Below are 21,612 nucleotides of genomic sequence, written 5' to 3' on the forward strand. Positions count from 1 at the left end.
GGGGGACTCCGGGGGGGGGGGGGGGGGAGGTGGCGTTGGGTGGCCGGGCGGGACCGGGGACCGGGGAGCGGGCCCGGAGCCCGGTCCCACCGGCTGGTCCCCGCAGATCTCCCTGGAGCATGAGATCCTGCTGCACCCGCGCTACTTCGGGCCCAACCTGCTCAACACGGTTAAACAGAAGCTGTTCACCGAGGTGGAGGGCACGTGCACGGGCAAGTGAGTCTGGGCCCAGCGGCTCCGCGGGGCCCAAGCCTCTGTCGAAATGCGGGAAGGGGGTGGGGAGGTGGCACTGGGAGGGAGGGACTCGCGGAGGAGGATTTGAACTCCGGTCTTCTTGACTCCAGGCCCTGGCTTTACCCACCGTGTTTCCTAGCTGTCTCCTAGAAAGCAGTAAATAATTAAGGGTGGGATTTGAACTCAGGTTCCAGGAGGAATTGAGAGTAGCGTAAGAAGGTGAGAATTTGTCAGCTTTCTGCCCATATTGATCTGGAGCTCCTTGTGGCCAGGAACCACAGGTTTTCCTATTTGGGGGCCCTCTGCCCTCCCTCCCCTCCCCCCAGCCCGAGGCCTTGCCCGAGGAAAGACCACAAAGGAAGTCTCAGGTGGAGACTTGTTGATGGAGCTGCTGCAGGGCTGGGAGGTGGGCTCTCTAAGGGGGGGCCTGGCTTACCAAGCCCGTTAGCCATTGCTGCTGCTGCTGCTGGCACTTCATTCTCATCTGCCAAAGGAGGCTGTTCTCTTGGCCTCCTGCCTGGCCGGCTGTGCGCCTCCTCATTCTAACCATCTTTTCAGGTATGGCTTTGTAATTGCCGTCACCACCATTGACAACATCGGGGCAGGGGTGATCCAGCCTGGCCGAGGGTTTGTGCTGTACCCCGTCAAGTATAAAGCCATCGTCTTCCGGCCCTTCAAGGGGGAGGTTGTGGATGCTGTCGTCACTCAGGTCAACAAGGTGAGCCCTCCACAAGAGCTGGTGGGGTGGGCCCAGAGGGGACGGCAGTGTTGGGAGGATTGTGGGGAGAGTCAGGGCTAGGGCGAACCCTTAGGACTCCTCATTTTTGCCCTTCCTTGGCCTAGGTGGGACTCTTCACCGAGATTGGACCTATGTCTTGCTTCATCTCCCGCCATGTGAGTCTGGGAGCCTTGGGGGGGGTGAGCAGAAGGCCTCTGTTCACTGATGCTGGTTGACAAACATCTACGTGTCCTCCTTTCCTTTTCAGTCCATCCCTTCTGAGATGGAATTTGATCCCAACTCTAATCCTCCATGTTACAAAACAGTGGATGAGGTGAGGAGGAGGAGGAGGAAAAGCCCAGCTGGGCTATCAGGAGGGGTCTGGATTCCTGGGGGCGCTGAGCTGAAACAAACACACATTGCCTGTCCTTCTCTCTCCCCAGGACATTGTGATTCAGCAAGACGATGAAATCCGACTAAAGATTGTGGGCACCCGGGTGGATAAGAATGACATTGTGAGTGGGCTTCCTGGCTAGGCACCATCTCAGCGTGCTCATTGGGAGAGTCTGGCTATCCTGAGTGACCCGTCAGTGGCTTGACCTAGTTCTGTTGGAGGAGGATGGAGAGGGTGGGCTGTTATGAGCAAGGTGGCTGGAGTTCTCCCGGAGGGTAGGGGAGGGCACTCATCTTATGTCCTCTTCTCTTCTGTAGTTCGCTATTGGCTCCCTGATGGATGATTACCTGGGTAAGGCCTTGTCTGGGTCCCTTTTTCTTATGCTGTTGGGTTGGGGGCAGGCATGAGGCTGCTCTGCCAGCAACGGTGGTAGCAGGGGGCTCACTACCCACTAAATAATAGCAATCCCCTTTACTTGGGCACAGCAGGGTTTCTGTCATGTCATTCAGAAGGTTGACTCCCTTGATTTTGGCACTTCACTGCTGTTATGGAGAGGTTTCTCATTTCTCTTTTCTCTGTGTCCCTTGTAACAGGTCTTGTAAGCTGAATGGAGATGGCCTTCCTCATCCTTGTTTCATTTTAACCTTTAGCGAGACACAGCAGGCCAGCTCTCAGAGTCTCCCCAGCTGGGTCCTGCTGCTGCTGTTTGGAAGATGGAGAAAAGAAGGTTTTTTGTCTCTGGGAGACATCTGGCCTTTTCTGCCTCCTGAGAGTGAGATGATCCTTCTCAAACTGCTACTAATCTCTTTTAATAATACAGGCTTTTGGCTCTTGACACAATCCAGTGCCTTTCACCCTGGATGGTAGTGGGCACATAATAAATTTTATCAAACAGTTCTTTTAGCTGTTGTTCTTTCATGCTGTCCCCCTCTCCTCTCCCATAGGAAGTTCTCTCTGGGGCTGTGACCTCAAGTGATTAGGGATTGCTGAAATACAGCCTTGCTTTCCACCAAATCACAAACTAAGAAGGCCATATGCCTTCACCAAAGCACAGTGGACTGGAGACAGAAACCAGCTGTGCGATGTTGGACAAGTCATTTCACCTTTGAGCCATCTGTAAAATGATCAAGTTGGACTAGATGAACTCAAGGTTCTTCCCAACCCAAAGTGGGTCACTTGGTGAACTGACATGGTGCCTTCCGGGCCTTATTTCCTTGGGCTGGACAAATAAGTCAGACGATGAAGGGGACTGAATAGGGTTTACCTAGATTTTGGTGAAGCTTTTGTACCCTGTGCTGTGCTAGTGGAGGAGGTGGAGAAAGAGGAATGAAATGATGATAAGGTACAATCAGAGAGATTCAGAACTGGTTGGATAGCAGGATTCAAGGTTGCAGTTGTTATGGTTCAATCTCCACATGGTGGGAAGTTTCCAGTAGAGTTCTTCAGGTATATCTAGTTGGCCTTGGATCATGGCATAAATAGACCAAATCTGCAGATGATAAAGAAGTAGGAGAGATGGTTAAATTGCAGATGACAGAGTCAGGATCCAGTAATACCTTGCTATGCTTGACCACTGGATTAAATCTAATCCAAGTTCAGTAGTGATAAGTGCAAAGTCTTGCACTTGGCTACAAAAATACAAATACAGCTATAAGTTGGGGGAGGCATAGACAGATCTGAAGATGATTTGGGGGCTTCAGTGGACTACTAGTTAAAGATGAGTCACAAGGTAGGATATGACTACAGTAAGAGGCGGAGCTACAGGACGAGGGAGCTTAAGGTCCACCCCTTGATGCTCTGCCTTTGTTAAAGCTTATCCTTTGTGCACTTTATCTCCAGCCTTCTCAGGTGATAAACCTTGGGGACACGTGTTCTGGGCCTTTTATCTCCTGCTGGGTACAGTGTGTTCTAAGAAAGCGACTAGGCTTCCATCTGCTCCAAAGCAAGCACTTCCATTTGTCTTGTCTTGTCCTGCCCAATCAGTCTCCCAACTGGGATATGGAGACCCTCCAATGCAAAGAAGAATGACCTTCGATGTCAGGCCTTCCCTCTCCTGCTGTGCCTCTCCTTTAAGGAAACAGGAATGGTGCCCTCTATCCAATGATGAACATTCTCACACCTGGCCATACCTTCTCATCCTGGGGACTGAACTCCATCCTCTTCCAAATCCCAGTCCACATCCCCCTCCACCTAAATCCTCATTCCTGGCCTCCTAAACTCTTCCACCTCAAAGTTTCATCCTAACTGGACCCAGCCCATTCCCTATTCTGTAGGCAACAAACTTCCCTTTATCTTAAGTATTTACCTCTCCCATTCTTTCCATCTATTAGCTTTTTTTTTTTCCTTCCAACTCTTACTTTCTGTCAGTATCAGTTCTAAGACAGAAGAGCGGTCAGGTCTAGGCAATGGGTGTTCAGTGACTTGCCCAGGGTCACCCAACTTGGAAGTGTCTGAGGCCAGATGTAAATTCGGGACCTCTCCCCCTCTAGGTCCTGCTCCATCTACTGGCTTTCCCTTGATGACACAGTCTCCTCATTTCTCCTGGGCTCACTGGCCAAGACATTAAGTTCTTTAAAACTGCCTTCGCTGTGTTGTTATGGGGCAAGATGTCCTGGTCCTGTCCATTGCATTGTACGAGGACATCCACTCTAACCAAGTTTTTCTTTAACCGTTGTCTTCTTCATTTCTTACGGCACAACTATCACATTTGTGTGTCATCCATTGTTCAGCCATACCTGATTGCTGGGCTACACTTCAGTTTCCAACTCTTTGCCACCACAAAAACAGCTACTGTTTGTATACATGGGACCTCTTCCTCTTAGATCTCTTGAACACTATTGGCCTCCTAGTGTAATTTTAATGTCTTTCGAGGCTACTGAGGGAATTCCTTTAAAAAAAAAAATCCCTGGGCCTGCTATGGTTTTGTTCTAATAGGGGAAAGAGAAGGGAGGATAAAAGGGAGAAATCACTTAAAGGAGAAAGGGGGAGAATCTTGCCATATACTGGGGTGAACAAGAAGAAGATGCAAATAGTGGGCATCAGATGAACTGCTCCCTGGTAAAAGTGGTATAAAACATCAGACTCGTCTGAAAATGGAGGACAGAGAAGCCTTAAGGCGAGGTGATACCGGGGAGAGAGTAGGGACAAAGAAAAACAATGTCCTAATTCCATAGGGAGGACTAAAAGGGGAAGAAAAGAAGCAACCACCTCTTAGACAGCTGGGGGTTGTCCTGAAGTGGACGGAATGGAACGTCTTAGGACTGTAAGAAATGACTGAAAATCTCTTCCTCTCAACAAGGGACCTTGCCTCCTGATTCACTAAGAAAATAGGAACCATTTGTTTTTTGTTTTTTTTTTTAATTTTTTTTTTTTTTTAAATTTTAAACCCTTAACTTCTGTGTTTTGGCTCCTAGGTGGAAGAGTGGTCAGGGTGGGCCATGGGGGTCAAGTGACTTGCCCAGGATCACACAGCTGGGAAGTGTCTGAGGCCAGATTTGAACCCAGGACCTCCCATCTCTAGGCCTGGCTCTCCATCCACTGAGCTACCCAGCTGCCCCAACCATTTGCTTTTTAAGAACTTTTTCCTTATTCCACACCTAAAAAGGCCCTCTATGTCTTCCCTCACTCTCTCCTTCATGATAGCGTCTGAGGGTGAATTGGTCCTACGGCCATCTCTTTCCATCATTTCCAGGCCCTGATCTCTCCAATCATTCTTTCCTCATTTTCAATCTCTCATCTACTGGCTCCTTTCCTGCTATTTACAGCCATGACTACATCTTTGGAGCCGTTCCCTCAAGGTATTGCCTGATATCTCTTCTTCCATTCCTGACCAGACATTTTTTTAAAAAGTCCTCAACACTCCTCAAGCCCTTGCTGGATTTATGCCCAACCACTCCACTGTAAATACTCTTTCAAAGGCTACCAAAGAGATAATATATGTATAACCCAGTGGAACTGCTTATCAGCTCTGGGAGGGGGGAGGAAGAGAGCACAAATCATGTAACCATGGAAAAATATTTTTAAAAAATAAAATAAAAATTATATCAAAGGCTACCAAAGAGAATTTTCAGAAGCTAAAATATATACAGTTTTACAGCAGGGAGACAGAAGCTTCTAGGGAGGATGAGAAGTATCTACAAAAATATGAACTACTAGAACTAGCCAAAAGAAAGCTCTGAAACAATATAATCTCAAAGAGGAAAATTGAACAAATGATAATGAACTGCCAAAGAAAAAAATTGTTGGGTTGATAAACATATAAGTAGCTCCTACCTATGCTGTTACAGAACGACAAAAAATATGCTACCAAACTTCTATCTTGAGGCAAATATGAAATTAATATCCATTCTAAGAATTATAGCAGAGGAAAACTGCAAGTTATGTGTTGGGGGGTAATTGCCTTCACTGGCAAGTCTTCCCTGCCCTTCTTACATAAGTTTAATTTCATTAATGAAAACTGATGCAAAATTTCAAATTTTATTTTTTTTAACCTGTACTCTATTGTATTTTTATTTATTTTGTTAAATAATTCCCTATTACATTTTAACCTAATTTAGGTTCCATACTGCCAGTAGGTCTTGTGTTGGACGTCTCTATCCATATGGTCTTGTTTGTAGGTAACATTGTGCTGATTGTATCAAGCTCTGGAGCCTCACAGAAATAAGATTCAAAATCACTCCAAGGAATTCCAGGGGGTGGGGGGTGGGGGGCAGCTGGGCAGCTCAGTGGGTGGAGAACCAGGCCTAGAGAAGGGAGGTCCTAGGTTCAAATTTAGCCTCAGGCACTTTCCAGCTGTGTGACCCTGGGCAAGTCACTTGACCTCCATTGCCTACCCTTACCACTCTTCTGCCTTGGAGCCAATACACAGTATTGACTCCAAGACAAAAGGTAAGGGTTTAAAAAAAAAAAAAAGAATTCAGGCTAATTAGCTATGCAGAAAAAAAGTCAATGAAGAATACCAATTGTCTAAACTATTATATGAAGTTAGGTAGGCAACTCAACATAAATTTTTTTCTTATTGTCATATTATTTAGTTTTTAAAATAATCTTTTAAAAACCAAAACCCCACATCCTATATCCATATAAACAAGTGATAAATCAAATGTTTTCCTTTTGCCTTTCTGTCCCAACAGTTCTTTCTCTCAATGTGGATAGCATTCTTTCTCATAAGTCCCTGGGGATTATTCTGGGTCATTGCATTGATATTAGTAGCAAAGGCGATAACATATGAACATCCTATAATGTTTCAGTTTGGGTACAATGTTCTGGATCTGCTCATTTCAATCCACATCAATTCATGGAGGTAAAATTTCAAATTTTAAATGTTAAGCGTGGGAAGTGAGGGGGCAGGTAGGTGGCTTAGTGGCTTGAGAACCAGACCTAGAGATGGGGGTCCTGGTTTCAAATCTGTGTTCATAAACTTCTTAGCCATATGGTCCTGGGCAAAACTTAACCCCCCTGGCCTAGCCCTCACCACTCTTCTGCCTTGGAACCAAAATACAGTAATGACTCTAAGACAGAAAGTAAGGACAAAAAGAAAGTTAAATGAGATTTTGGATTCCAGTCTAATCTGGACATCCAGGAGACATCTTAAACGCAACATGTCCAAAATCAAACTATTTGTGTTTCCTTCTAAACCATCTTCCCCTCCTAATTCCTCCAATACTATAGAGAGCAACACAATCCTGGGCTCCTGTTTCTGACTCCCATAATCCAATATGGTACCAAGACTTGTCAATTTCATCTTGCAGATTTCACTTCTGAAGCACCTCTCAACTACCTGTTGAGGGCGTCCCCATCTTTCCTCTGACATTGTCTCTATCCTAATACAGGCCTTCAACATCACTTCATACCTGGATTACTGCAAAAGCTGCTCTGGGGTTCTGCCTGCTGAGGGAATTAAGGAGATTGGAGTGGGAACTGAGTAAACCATACTAACTCCATCTTGTGACTAGATTCTGGAGCTACCTTAGTTCCTTTTCTATTCAATTCAATTTAATCCAATTTCTGTTCTGTGAGAAAATTTTATTTACTTGTGGCAATTGAGAGTAAACCTCATTATTGCATTGTAGTCTAGCTGTGTGTGGCTGATAAACAGCTTTATCTGCTGCTTAGAAACCTTTTTTAATTAAGGGCCTGAAATATGCTGACCAGAAACCTGGTCAGACTCAAAGACTGATGAAAGGCACTTTGTTAAAGTTGTACATCTCAAGTAGCCCATATCTGAAAACTGCCTCCGTATTGGTCAATCAGTTATTGTTTCATGTTCCTTTGATTGTATACAGACATTTGGGAGGCACAGTGGGATATCTCTTTTTCTGAATTCAGAGAATTGTACCTGTACCCTTCCAATTTGGAAGGTGCCCAATCTTTCCTCTAATTAGAAATAAGGTTATGTAACGTCATATTGTTTCCTTTCAATTAATTGACCTTATTTGGTTTTAATATACAAAAATCTGCCTCCTCCTTTATTTCAGTCTAGCCCTAAACTGAGGAAGGGGTCTGGTCCTGATTTATTGGGCAATTGGCTCAATAAACTAATATGCTCAGAAGCTCCAACCCTTGTCAACTGTCATTTCATCTTTCACTTGACACACACACGATTCATCTCTCCCATGCCTGTCTAACCTCCATCTGGCCACTAAAGCGATTTTCACAAAGCAGGGTCTGATGTCACCCCCTATTCAATAATCACCAATGGCTCCCTAGTGCTTCCATAATTGAAAGCCCTTCACTCCCTAGCCCACTTCTGCCTTTCCAGTAGCCATTCCACTCCTTGACAGGTCCTCTTAATGTCTCACAAACGACTCTCCCTCCTCTGCTCCTGGCATTCTCTTTGGTGTCCCCACGTGTCAGGCCTCTTTCCCTCCCCACCTCTGCGCTGACCACTGACTTCCTGGCTCCCTTTGAGTCCAGGAAGCCTTTCCCAATCCTTCTTCATGCCAGTTTCCCTCTGTTAATTCTTTCCCATTTATTTTCTCTGTCTTCAGCGCGTTCTCTGTGTATGTTTCCATGTGGAAGCTCCTGGAGGGCAGGGGTTGGCTTTTGCCGGACATACAGTAGGCGCACAATAAATAGTTTTTAATTGAATTCAATTGAATTGAATGAGAATGGTGAGCTCCGGGGCGGGGAAAGGGGTGCAAAGCCAAGTGATAGAAAGAGCATCTTCAAAGTATCTATAAATGCAGATTTAATTGAGATTGGAGGTGGATGATGGCGCGGATCCAAGGAAACGTGCCTGAAGGATCTGGTCATTCCGGAGAACTTGGTAGAAAGCTCCACGCGCTGGTAACGGCAAAAAAAAAAAAAAAAAAAAAAAAAAAAAAAAAAAACACGCCAGGGGGCGGGACCGAAAGGCACCTACATCACGTGACCCTCTCGGCAACATGGCTCTTCCCGTAGCCACTCTCCCCACGTGATGTACGAGTAGGGGCGGGGCTTCAAGGCGCCACCCGGGGATTGGCCGGGAGCGGAGAAAGGCGGGGCCTGCCCCAGTGCGAGGGAATTGAGACTGGCCCAGCTAGCCAGAGCCGCCGCTGGAGCCGCCACTACAACCGCCGCCACCCCCAGGTAAGTCTTGTCGCGGGCCGTGCTCGATATGGGGCCCCCGAACCTCTTCGAGCCGGGGATTTCATCGCTTCTCCTAACCTCCGCTGGAACCCGCAGGCCGTGAGACCCCTGACCTCGGCTGGCCCGCCTCCTGACACTGGACGGTGTGGGGTCAGAGGTTATGGTTTGGGCGCCGGCGCCTCTCATAGGCTCCGCCTGGGAGTTGGGCGGGGCCTTAAAGGTCTTCGTTTTCACGCCGCCCATTTTATAGATGGGGAAACTGAGGCCTAGAGTTGGGAAAGACTAGCTTAGGGGCGGCCCAGGACGCGGGGCTTGCAGTGTTTTTGTCGTTGTTCATGCTTTTTCATCCATATTCGACCCTAAGGGGTTTTCTGTTAGAGGTTTGCCATTTCCTTTTCCAGCTTATTTTACAGATGAGGAAACCGAGGCAAACTGAATGAAGTAATTTACTCAGGATCACACAGCTAGGAAGTGTCTGAAGCCATATTTGAACTCAAGCCCTCCTGATTCCAAGCTCTATGCTCTATCCACTGAGCCCTCGAGTCAGGAAGACCAGAGTTCAAATCCAGCCTCAGACCTTGACCAGTTGGGTGACCCTGATAAGTTACTTCATCTGTGCCTTGCCTGCCTTAGTCTCCCCATCTGTGAAATAGGGATCATACTAGCTGCCCCTTTCCCTAGCAGCGCTGTTGAGGGGATGATTGAAGGAGGCTCTAAGGAGCTGTGGCCCAGCGTCCACTGCTAGGAATAATGAATGGATTCCAATCCAGGCCTTCCACTGTCTTAGGCCCAGCTAGTCTGAAGTCTTCCTGAGAACAGTCCCCCTGTCCTAATAGATAGCAAGGGCAGCCTAGGAGTGCTAGAGGATGGAGAAGAGGTCAAAGATGGATGGAGGGGGTGGGAGGTGTAATCCAGCCTCTCAGCTCAGACCCAGGCTTGGAGCAGAGAAAAGCACAGCAAGCCATAGCTGGGACTCTTCTTGAGAAGCCTTGGAAGAATTCTCTAGGGATCTCCCGAGGACCTTAGCTAGAGAAGCCCCTTTCTCAACTTAACCTCAGGGAGTTTTCTTGGGCGGAGCTTCAGACTGGGTGGGGGGGGAGGGGCAGAACCTGCCCAGGAGCCCATGGTGGGATCCAGGGAGAAGTTCCCTCAGGGACATGTCTGTGCTGCTGCTTTTCATGGGAAGCTTTTCTCTAATGTGGGAGAGCTAGTCCTCCTCCAGTGCAGATCTGCACCTCCTCTGGAGCAGACTCAGTCAGGCAGTTGACATTTATTAAGTGCTTGCTGTCTGCCAATTACCGTGCTGGGGATACAAAAGGAGGCAAATGCCAGTTCTTCCCCTCAAGGAGTTCATAGTCAGATAGGGGGAATTAACAATATACACAAAACAACCTCTATAGGATAATGGAAAATAATAAGCAGAAAGAAGGCACCAGAATTAAGAGAGGTTGGCAAAGGATTCCTGGAGAAAGTGGGGTTTTAGATGAGACTTAAAGGAAGTCCAAGAAGTCAGTACATAGAGTGGAGGAGAAAGTGCTCCAGGCATGGGGGACAGTTAAGAGAAAATGCCCAGAGCTGAGAGATGGTTGTGTTTGAGGAACAGCAAGGAGGCCAGGGTCACTGGATGGAAGAATATGGGGGCAGCAAATTGTCAGAAGATTGGGAAGTTTGGAAGGGGCAGACTGTGAAGGGCTTTGAATGCCAAACAGCATTTTGTGTTTAATCCTAGAGATGATAGGGAGCCACTGGAACAGAGTAAAAAGATCTGAGCTTTAGGAAAATCTCTTTCGTGGCTGAATGGAGAATGGATAGGAATGGGGAGAGAGATTTGGTGTTTGACTACTTGGACAGCAGCTATTACAATAGTCCAGGTGTGAGGGGATGGGGGGAGTGTCAGAGATGCTGCAGGCAAAATTGACAGATGCCAGAGTGGAAATTGACAAGAGATGCTTTAAAAGTGAAATTGACAGGCCTTAGCAACAGCTCAGATAGGGCACATGAGAGAGCCTGAGGAATCCAGGATAACACCAAGACTGAGCTGGCGAGCTGGGGTAAAGGATAGAGAAGGTAGGAGCATGGGAGCTCTTTAGAGGGAAAGATAATGAGTTCCTTTTTGGACATATTAAGTTTAAGATGTCTATATATCAGCCAAGGAGTTAGGGCTGGATAATCATCCTCATAGAGAGGGTCAATGAGATTACCAAGTGACAATATTGTGGGAGAAGAGAAGAGGGTCTAGGGCAGGACCCTGAAGAACACCTGAAGTTCAAGGGGCATTACCTGGAGGAGGATCCAGCAAAGGAGTCAGAGAAAGAGCAGTCGGAGAAGTGGGAGGAGAACTTGGAAAGAGTCGGGTCCCAAAAGCCTAGAAAGAAGAGAGTTTCCAGGAGAAGAATGTGATTGCCAGTGTCAACAGTCACAGTGAGGTCAAGAAGGATATGGTCTAAGAACAGGTCTTGGATTGGCAACTAAAAGATTTTGGTGGAGTGATGAGGGCAGAAACCAGATTGTAGAGTTACAAAGAGATAGAGTGAAGGAAGTGGGGGCCCCAACTGTAGCCTTCTCAGATGAAGTTGCAGCTTTCTCAGACAGCCTTTGAATCTAGGTTTGCCTGGCCCCAAGGCCAGCTTTCTGACCATCCACTCCCATTGCTTGGCTTTTCAGAGTATTCACAATATATAGTGGGGAATAGGGGTTGAGTCAGGGTCTGGACCTGAGTCCATTGATATAGGGCCCTCCTATGATAAGGAAACTCTATCCCCTCTAAAGACTAAAAGAGTTTTTAGTCTTAGTGATCCCCCTGTATACAGTCATAAAGCCTATATTTGTCAGAGATGGGCCTTGAACCCAAGTCTTCCAAACTCTGTGGCTGGCTTTCTCAGTCCCCTGGGCCCATGATTCTTGGCTCAAAGAATGCATCCTAAAGGTAGCTGACATTTCTATGGGCATGTTAAGGTTTGCCAAATGTCGTACATGGGAGGTATCTAACAAGCCCCCTGGGGAAGAGCTCCTGAACCAGATTAAAATGTATTTTGGGAAATATTTATATAAAGACAGCAGCATTACATTTTAAAACCAAGGGTCCTTCTCTGCAGATGTTTGACTCTACTGCTCTACATCCCTCTAGTCCAATGATTCCCAAAGAGGGCACCACCGCCCCCTGGTGGGTGCTGTAGCGATTCAGTGATGGCCACACTTTTTTTGTATTACATTCTATTCTGAGTTCAATAAATAGTTTCATAATTTCCAGGGGGCGCTAAGTAATATTTTTTTCTGGAAAGGGGGCAGTAGGCCAAAAAAGTTTGGGAACCACTGCTCTATTCATTCCATCCTGACTTGGAAGAATTATTATGATCCCTGGTTTAGAGAGGAGACATCTAAAGCTCAGAAAGGTCCAATATTTGCCATATTGATGGATTGACTGACTTACTCACATGGAGACAAGTAAACAAGTATCAGAGGCAGAATTGGTACCCACACTTCTCTGGAAAAGTCCTGACATACAAGTGACATACAAGCTTGGTGGAGGCTGTGATGATTTCCGTTCTGTCTTTGGGTCCTCAGCAGGACTACCACATTTTTGTGTCCCAGAGATATGTAATTAGTAGGTCATGAATTGAATTGGCCATGGTTATACCCAGGGAGGGTAGAAATGAGAAGGGAGTTTAAGTATTGGTGGACCCTAGAGCAGTCATCTTTCCCTTTCTTCTCCTGGTCTCCCCTTTTTATAGAAAGTCTGAACAGGAAGATTCCTGGCCTCCAATGGTCTTGTTGAAGGCTTATTTGCCTCAAAGCAGCAGAGAATGTAGTTGAAAACGGGTTAGAGAAAGAAGTACCCACAGGCACAGAATTTAGAGCTGAGAAGGGTTCAGAGGTGAGTGAGACTTCCCAGTTTTATTTTATTTACTTTGTATTGCTCTCTTTTTTATGTCACCATAGTTTCTCCCAGTATCTTTCTCTCTTCCCTCTCCCAGGGAGTTGTTTCATATAGCAAATAAAAATTTAAAGACAAGAAGAGGAAAAATCAGCAAAACTAATCAAGATATGGAAGAAGTCTGAGCAGACGTGTGATGCAAAGGTCCCCTTAATGAGGGCTCTTTTCAAACTCCCTAATTTTTATAGGTGATGAAATTGAGACCGGGCAAAATTAAGCCATTGCCCAGATTTTCACAGCTGGTGTGCTTTGAACCTAGGCCTAATGACCCCATATCCAGTTTTCATCTGATGGGAAGAAGAATGTGTAGACATCTGGGTGGCTTACTATCCTAGGAGTCAGGAAGACCTAAATTCAAATCCAACCTCAGATACTTACTCTTTGTGGGACTCTGGGCAAATCACTGTTGATCTCAGCTTCCTCAGCTGTCATTCAGGGATAATAACAGCTGTAGCAAGGCTCCAGTGAGATTATTTTTGTAAAATGCTTAGCACAGAAGAGTTTCTTAGTAAATAGTAGTGAAACCTAGCATGTAGCAGGACTTGATACATTTTCGTTCTATCGTAGGATTGTTGTAGGAGTCAAATGAGATGGTGGGGGTGCTTTGCAAACTAATAATAGGCACTAATAATTCTTCTGAGAAAAGGCATTGGATCAGCAGTTACACTCACCTTCTAAATCTGGCTTTACTCTTCTGTCCTCATATGCCTTTGTCATCTCTTTGGGCCTTATTTTCCTGACCTCCAAAATAAAGATCTCCAAAGACCCTCCCAGCTCCAAGATTCCACGTTGTATGTTCCTGCCCAGGGCTCCTCCCAGCCCAAGTGATCTGTTATTCCAGACTGTAGGCAGAACAGCCTTCCAGAGGACAAGGGAGACCCTCCCTCCCTCTGTGACAGCATCCTGGGGCCATGTCAGAACGAGAGGAGCGGCGCTTTGTGGAGATCCCCAGGGAGTCAGTCCGGCTCATGGCTGAAAGTGCTGGGCTGGAGCTGAGTGATGAAGTGGCTGCACTTCTGGCTGAGGATGTCTGCTACCGGCTCAGGGAAGCTACCCAGGTACCACCTTTGGAGAGGAGGGCTCCCCTGGCTCCCCCACTTCCTTTACAGTGGCCCCTTTCAGACACAGCCTTTCTTCTGACCAACCTCAGAATAGCTCCCAGTTCATGAAACATACCAAACGTCGGAAGTTGACAGTAGAGGACTTCAACCGGGCCCTGCGCTGGAGCAATGTGGAGGTGAGGCAGAGAAGCACCTTGCTTTCTCTGGGCAGGGGGCTACCACCTCATGGTATCCCTCATCTATCAAAGGGACTCTCTTTTAGGGAGTTGTGTGGAAAAAATGCTTTGTGAACCTTAAAGTGATCTAAAAACAAGAATTATTACTTTTATAATTTATAAAATTATAAGTGTGGACTCCGAGTTATGGTGTGATCAGAGAAAGCTTCACAGAAAGAGAGGACTTGAAGTGGGCCTTGAATGATGGGTAGAAATTGTAGAGGGAAGACTTTAAAGGTGGACCGATGACTGTGAACATTAGACATTAGCTTTGCACACGTGTTAGGTGCTCAATAAATACCTAAGGTGGCAGAGGAAGCTTTTAGACAGAAGTCTGAATAAAGAGCGAAAGAGAAAGAAATCATCCTAAATGCAGATGGTGTGTCCAGAAGGGAAGTCTAGTTCTTGCTACCATCCCCAGCTCGTTTCTGAAAGCCCCATGACATGCCATTTAAGAACCCAAAGATTGCCTCAGAGCTCTGGGCTTCTACTCCCACAAGGAGCTCTTTCCTGGGACTGTGGCCTTGGTGGGTCTTCCTATACGTGTTCCCTCTGTGCAGGAACTGTTCCCCTCTCAGAATCTAGGGGTGCCGATAACTCATCCTTCTGTACGATGCTTTTAAGATTTCCAGAATGTCTAACCTTGCCCTCCTGCTCTTAGGCAGTGTGTGGCTATGGCTCCCAGGAGACCCTGCCCCTGCGCCCAGCAAGGGAGGGTGATCTCTACTTCCCTGAGGACCGAGAGGTGAACTTGGTGGAACTGGCGCTGGCCACCAACATTCCCAAGGGGTGCCCTGAGACAGCTGTGAGAGGTGGGAGCCCCAGGGGGCTGGACTGACTAGAGGGAGGCAATGAACTGGAGGAATGGTGGGTCAGGAACACAGTTCGGGGAGAAGCAGTGAGTGGATGCTGTCTGAGTGACCCACCTTCTCTGATCTTTCTCTAGTTCATGTTTCTTATTTGGATGGTAAAGGAAACGTGGAGCCTCAAGGATCAGGTAAGTGATAAGAGCACTTTTTGTTCTTTTTAACATTTTAAAATATTGTTTTGTTGTCATCAGCCAAAATCAGCTTCTTACTCTTCCACCCTGACTGAGAACACAAGAAACACAAAACCCATTCTACCGGCGTAGAGTTCTTTTTCTGCCTCGGCCAGGTGCAAAAAAAACCTTTCATTTTGCCCCAAGTCCTTCACCTCCCTAATAGGAGGCGAGGTGGTATGTGTCCTCATTAGTCCCCTGGAATTGTGTACTATTCCATCACATTTATGTGCTATTACTTCCTGAGCCTTTGCCCCCTCAAAAAGAGTTTGGTATGTGTGTATGCATGTGCGTTTGCTTCCTTCTTTTGACCAGTGCACATGAGAGTGAGGTTCAGGTGGCTTCCTGTTCCTTCCCCCCAAACTTCCACCACACGTTTCTCACCCCTTCTTAACCATCAAGATGTAACGGAACCCACTCTCGGGCCTTGCCTCATCAGACTCCCTGTGTGATTCCTGATGATGACTGGATTCACAGCGTCCCTCCACCATCTACTGGCATATCTGAATGGTGGCAGTTTCATCCTGTAGCTCTATTCATTCGTGTTTACCCTGAGTTTGAACTTCAGTCTTTATAAGCGTGGAAGAACCTTCCCATGTAGCAGAGCAGACCTGGCTGACAGTGAAAAACACGTTGGCCCCATAGGCCACATTGGGGACCTGTAATTCCCACCTTTCCAGAAAGAAGAGAGATCTGCTTCATTGAAAAGCTATGGTTGTGGGGCAGCTGGCTGGCTCAGTGGATGCAAAACCAGGCATAAAGACAGGAAGTTCTGAGTTCAAATGTGGCCTCAGACACTTCCTAGCTGGGTGACCCCAGGCAAGCCATTTTACCCATATTGCCTAGTCCTTACTGCTCTTTTGCCTTAGAATCAATATTGATTCTAAGATGGCAGTAAGAGTTTAGAAAAAAGAGAGACAAGATGGCAGAGGAGAAGCAGGGAAAGCTCAGACTACCATGAGAATCCTTTCTAACCAACCTGAAAATAATGCCTCAAAATGAATACTGGAGTGAAAGAACCAACAAGGAGATGGAGTGGAGCAACCTTCATGCAGAGAACAACTTGAAAGATAGGCAGAGAGGGTCTGGTTCACTGGGGTGAGAGGGGCGCACAGCTTGCAGGAGGCTACACCAAGGAGTACAGGTGCAAACTAACAAGTCCTTCCACCCATCTCTACTGTTTCAGGTTCTAAACCTGGAACCAAGCTCTTGAGTATATTCTTTCGGGGGGGGAAATGTTCATTTAATGAAATAGAAGACTTCCTGGCATTCCTGATTGAAAAAAGAAGACGACGACAAGCTATAGTTAGGAGAAGCCAGAGTTGACATTTCATTTTTTCCTCGTGTAACATAGTTCTTTTTCATCCAAAGCCTCAGCCTTGCCCAAATTCATCCCTAGAGTCCCTAGCTATTGGCCAACAGCCATCTTTGCTCCCTGCCCAGAACCCCAGTGTTTGCATACATCTCCTCTGCAGAAGATGAGTGGAAGCAGGTGAGGGGTGGGTCCCCCCTCCACCACTGAGCATGGCATGCTCCTTTTTTATATAGTAGGTTACCTTCTGGTATTACAGACTGACTTGGAGAGTGTCCAGAACTACTTTGGAAACATCAATCCATGTGGTGATTCTTAGAGTAGCTACCCCTGTGACCCAAGGGAGACAGAGCTTGCCTTGGGTTATGGAGCTTTGGCATCTAGTCCTGCCCCTGCTTTGCCACAATTCCCTAGGGGTAGTTCACTCAGAACAAGCTGCCTCACAGTCACTCCAGTGCATTTGGGAAGGATCTTTGAGGCCATTTTATCCCATGATGGAGAAGCTACCAGTGCAGGGGAGCCCCCTGCAGCATTTGGACACAGCTTGAATTGCCAGCTCACTGTTCCTGCATTGAATTGGCTTTGGCTTTTTACAATTTCCCTCCTTGGTTCTGCCCTCCAAGCCCAAGCAGAGCAAGTCTAATCCCCACCCAGCCTTGCCAATCGTTAATGACATTTGTTTTGTCCTGTCTTCCTTATGGCTTGAGGACATGGACTCCAGGCCTTCCAGAGGAGATCATTGCTGCTCTCCTCTGGAAGCTCCAGACTTTTAATGTCCTGACCCTGTGGAATCGGGTATTATCTGACTGGGAGGGTCCAGGGAGCAGTCAGCTCTGCCCCTCTTCATGCAGCCCAAGAATAATCTCCTTTGATTTCTTAGCTTCACCTTCACCCCTAAATAATTCGATGGAGCTAGTGTCCCCCAACCCCTCTCCCTCCACCAGAGCTTCTTTAGAAGGACTATTGCTGCCTCCCCCATGCAACTGCTCAGGCAGTTAAGTTTTTGAACATAAGTATAAGTTTTTACATACATCCCTGCTAAGTTAAAAATTATTTGAATATCATCTTTCTCACAAGTGGCCTTGTCAAGCTCGCTTTTTTAAAAAACTCTTACCTTTCATCTTAGAATCAATACTTTGTATTGGTTCCAAGGCAGAACTGTGGTAAGGGCTAGGCAATGGAGGTTGTGACTTGCCCAGGGTCACACAGCTGGGAAGTGTCTGAAGCCACATGTAAACCTAGGACTTCCCATCTCTAGAACTGGCTCTCCATCCACTGAGCCATCTAGCTGCCCCTGTTAACTCTTCTTAACCAGGCATAGGCCAAATATAGATTCTCGGGGCATTCCACTCTAGACCCCCTGCCATGTTGGGATCAAACCACTACTGATAGCCCCTGGAATTCATTTGGTAATCATCCAGCCCACATCTTTGTCTTCTTAATCAATATTTATTAAATCAGGCCCTGTGCTGACACAAAGAGTTGCAGAAGACAACCCTTACCCTCCAGGAGCTTACAATTTAATGGATAAACATGGTGCTTTGCTAACTTCTCAATAACTCATCCAACACCATTACTTTTTTCTGCCAGGTTAGAGGCCCAGTCCAAATAGAAAATGAGGTTCAATTCTTGATGGGGCTGGGCTGGCTCCTGGTAATATCCACTTACCTCTTAAGGGTCCACTCAGTTTCTCAGATATCCCAGAAATAACAATAAGTCAGTAACTTGAATTCCTGAAGGTTCTTGATTCCCATCTTCTTTACTTACCATCAGCTGTGTGGGAGCCATCTGGGTTCTCCCATTCCCACTGCAAAGGTCCATCTCACTGGCAGAAAAACAGGAAACAAAGTCAGGGCTGAGCAGCTCTGCCTTCTTGGCAGTCCTTTGTCCCAACAGAGCTTGAAACACATCCACTTCCTCTTCCCTCAGAATCACTCTTGACTTTAGAAGATTGGTGACCAAGCCTGCTTCTCCTCACTTGATGGGGGATGAAAGACCCAAGGCTCACAATGAGCCAGGGCTTTTCCGATATGACCAATGCATGACTGTTTTGTTTGACTAAACATACTGGTTAGAAGGGAAGGGTTTTCTTCTGGTGGAGGGAGTGGGAGATGGTTGGGAGGAGGTTCCTGGCTTTGGTGATGTTTAAAAAGAGGACTTATTTGCTGTTATCATTTCTCTTGATGCTCTCCTAGTGCCCAGTGCTGTCTCCTCACTGACCGATGACCTCCTCAAGTACTACCAGCAAGTGACCCGGGCTGTGCTGGGGGATGATCCACAGCTCATGAAGGTCAGGGTTTCTTAGATTCCTGTTTCCTTTAAGTTCCTCCTTGTCTCCTGTTACATGGGCCTCAATAGCAACTGCCCTTGGCCTGTGTTCTCTTGAGCCCTGACACAACCAGGCTGGATAGTTCTCCCTCCATCCTGCAGCCTTCTGTCCAAAGTCAGGCCTCGCCCCAGTCTGCAAGCCTTCAGGCCTCCTTCCCTCTCGGCTACTTTATGTGGTCTACTCTGAATCTCCAAGGGTCCTTTTATTGTCCATGTAACACTGAGGAGCATGGGTGCAACTTTGGGGCCATTGGTCCTTAGAAGGGATCGTCAGTGTTATTACCGAAGCTGGAGGAAAGGAAGGGAGGGTTTGAGTCACTGTCCACAGGTCCAGCTTTCTGCCTACTCTTGCTCCCTGGGCCTGAGCTGTGCTAACCGGATCTAATGGGTGCCTTTGTTCCCCTGAGGCCTCAGCTTCTTGGTCTTATGGGGCAGTAGACACCTTCTTCCCCTTCTCAGGGCTGGCAGGCCTTCAGGGGCTCTTCACATGCTGTGCCTTTGGGCTCCACGAGTGGAGAGGCTCATAATCACTCTTGTCTTGTTCTCTCAGGTGGCCCTCCAGGATCTGCAGACAAACTCCAAGATCGCAGCCCTGCTGCCCTACTTTGTGTATGTCGTCAGTGGGGTGAGTGGTGGAGTAAGGGGAGGGGGGCAGGATGACAACAATTCTCACTGCAGAATGGGGTGGAGAATTCAGACAAAGGCTCAGCCCTGGGCTCTTGGCCTCCTCTCCTCCCAGGTGAAGTCTGTGAGCCACGACCTTGAGCAACTGCACAGACTGCTGCAGGTGGCCCGGAGCCTCCTGCGGAATCCGCACCTGTGCCTGGGGCCTTACGTGCGCTCTCTGGTGGGCAGTGTTCTCTACTGTGTTCTCGAGCCGCTGGCTGCCTCCATCAACCCCCTGAATGACCACTGGACGCTGAGGGATGGCGCAGCCCTCCTGCTCAGCCACATCTTTTGGTAGTGGGCTCTGGTGGGGAGGGGGAGAGGCTCCCCTCACTGCTGCTTCCTGCGACTTCTCCCCACCCCACTTTCCACCAATTCCAATTTCCTTCCTGTCTGGACTCCCACAGGACCCACGGGGACCTGGTGAATGGCCTGTCCCAACAGATCCTGCTGTCGCTGCAGAAGGTGCTGGCAGACCCCGTGAGGCCACTGTGCTCCCACTACGGGGCTGTGGTGGGGCTGCACGCCCTGGGCTGGAAGGTGAGGTCCTGGGGCCTGCAGTGGGCAGAGAGCAGAGCCCTTCGGGGCTTGTATCTGCAGGGGGTTGGGGGACAAGAAGGGCCCTCCCTTCAAGGCTCCCTCCCACAGGCTGTAGAGCGGGTGCTGTACCCCCACCTGTCCACCTACTGGGCCAATCTGCAGGCGGTGCTGGACGATTACTCCGTGTCCAATGCCCAGGTGAAGGCGGATGGCCACAAGGTGTACGGGGCCATCCTGGTGAGTCTGGGGTTTCCTGGGGTGGGAGCAGGGCTACCCCCTCCCCCTCGTAGCAGCAGACCAGGGGACGACTCCCCATTCCTACCTGTCCCTGCAGGTGGCTGTGGAGCGACTCCTCAAGATGAAGGCGCAGGCAGCGGAACCTGGCCGGGGCCGGGGCTCTCGGCGCCCCGAGGACCTACCCTGGACCGGCCTCCTCCTGCACGAGTCGCCTCCTGGGGGGGCGGGGGAGCCGGGCTTTGGGCCGGGGGCGCCTCTGGCTCTGGGGACCCCGGGACTGGGAAGCCCGACCCCTCCCGTCTCCCTTGGGGACACCTATCGGGAGCTCTACGCCTTCTTTGGAGACAGCCTGGCCACCCGCTTCGGCACCGGGCAGCCGGCCCCGACGGCCGCCCGGCCCCCTGGAGCCAAGAAGGAGCCCGCGGCCGTGGCTGACGCTGTGCGGAAGATGCCCCAGCTGACAGCCAGCGCTACCGTCAGCCCCCGGGACGAGGAAAGCCCCCGCGGGGCGAACCCGGGCGGCTCCGGCCCGGCCTCTGCCCCGGCGGCTGCCCCCGAGAGCCGGCCCCTTCCTCGGGTGCACCGGCCCCGGGGGGCGCCCCGGCAGCAGGGCCTGTGCACTGGGACCCGTGATGTCTTCCAGAAAAGCCGCTTCGCCCCTCGGGGCGCCCCGCACTTCCGCTTTATTATCGCCGGGCGGCAGGCGGGCCGGCGGTGCCGCGGCCGACTCTTCCAAACGGCCTTCCCGCCACCGCAGGGTCCCAGTCCGGCCTCCCGCTATGCCCAGAAGCTGCCCATGATTGGCCGCACAGCAAGACCCGCCCGGCGCTGGCTTCTCTCGGACTACTCACTCTACCTCCCGCTGTAAAGGGGCGGGGCCATGCTGCGAGCTCGGTGCTTCCGACTATTCGCTCTATCTGCGGCGGAGAGCGCGCGCCTACCCAGGCCACGCCCCCTAGGGCTAGCCTCCCACAGTAAGGGGGGGGGCTGGGTGGAGCAGCGCCCTTAGAGGCCTCGCCTCTCGCTCCGGCTCCTTTCTGACTTCTCTGCCACCTACCCCAGCTAGGCGAGCCGGCCGCGCCACGTTCCGCAGTCCATCCTTTTGGTTCGAATCTGCGATGGAGGAGCGCCAGGCCTGACACCCATCCTTAAGCTCGGGGCATCTACCGAGACTGCTAGTGCCGCCGGCCCTTCGGGCCTCCAGTACTGTGGGCGGAGAGGTGGCCCAGGCCTCGAGACCTCGAGTAGAGAAGTGGCGGAGCGACCCCGAGGGGGCGGGACGTTTATAAATAAATGTTTACCTGAAGCCGCCGGGGACCGGCGTAATGACGTCTGCGTGCGGAGGGCGGCGGTTGGGCCGCGCGG

The 21,612-nt window shown here is 49.1% G+C and overlaps 2 protein-coding genes across 2 annotated transcripts in view; both read left to right on the forward strand.

Moving 5' to 3' along the window:
- The window catches only part of POLR2G (RNA polymerase II subunit G), a 110,415-nt gene extending 108,172 nt beyond the window's left edge, over positions 1 to 2,243 (forward strand). The window contains exons 3-9 of the mRNA XM_044682016.1: positions 30 to 216; positions 793 to 952; positions 1,078 to 1,128; positions 1,221 to 1,286; positions 1,396 to 1,467; positions 1,664 to 1,697; positions 1,940 to 2,243. Coding sequence (XP_044537951.1) covers positions 30 to 216; positions 793 to 952; positions 1,078 to 1,128; positions 1,221 to 1,286; positions 1,396 to 1,467; positions 1,664 to 1,697; positions 1,940 to 1,953 — 584 coding nt within the window. The 3' untranslated portion in view covers positions 1,954 to 2,243. The remainder of the gene's footprint in view (positions 1 to 29; positions 217 to 792; positions 953 to 1,077; positions 1,129 to 1,220; positions 1,287 to 1,395; positions 1,468 to 1,663; positions 1,698 to 1,939) is intronic.
- An 11,459-nt stretch (positions 2,244 to 13,702) lies between these two features.
- TAF6L (TATA-box binding protein associated factor 6 like) lies at positions 13,703 to 21,552 on the forward strand. Its single transcript, XM_044680322.1, has 10 exons — positions 13,703 to 13,907; positions 14,000 to 14,086; positions 14,787 to 14,937; positions 15,072 to 15,122; positions 18,672 to 18,766; positions 19,355 to 19,429; positions 19,544 to 19,764; positions 19,878 to 20,010; positions 20,119 to 20,247; positions 20,345 to 21,552. The coding sequence occupies exons 1-10, from the start codon at positions 13,761 to 13,763 to the stop codon at positions 21,113 to 21,115; spliced, it is 1,860 nt and encodes a 619-aa protein (XP_044536257.1). The 5' UTR covers positions 13,703 to 13,760; the 3' UTR covers positions 21,116 to 21,552.
- The last annotated feature ends 60 nt before the right edge of the window (positions 21,553 to 21,612 follow it).

The sequence above is a fragment of the Gracilinanus agilis genome, chromosome 6 (genome assembly GCF_016433145.1).
Source record: "Gracilinanus agilis isolate LMUSP501 chromosome 6, AgileGrace, whole genome shotgun sequence".
Taxonomy (NCBI): domain Eukaryota; kingdom Metazoa; phylum Chordata; class Mammalia; order Didelphimorphia; family Didelphidae; genus Gracilinanus; species Gracilinanus agilis.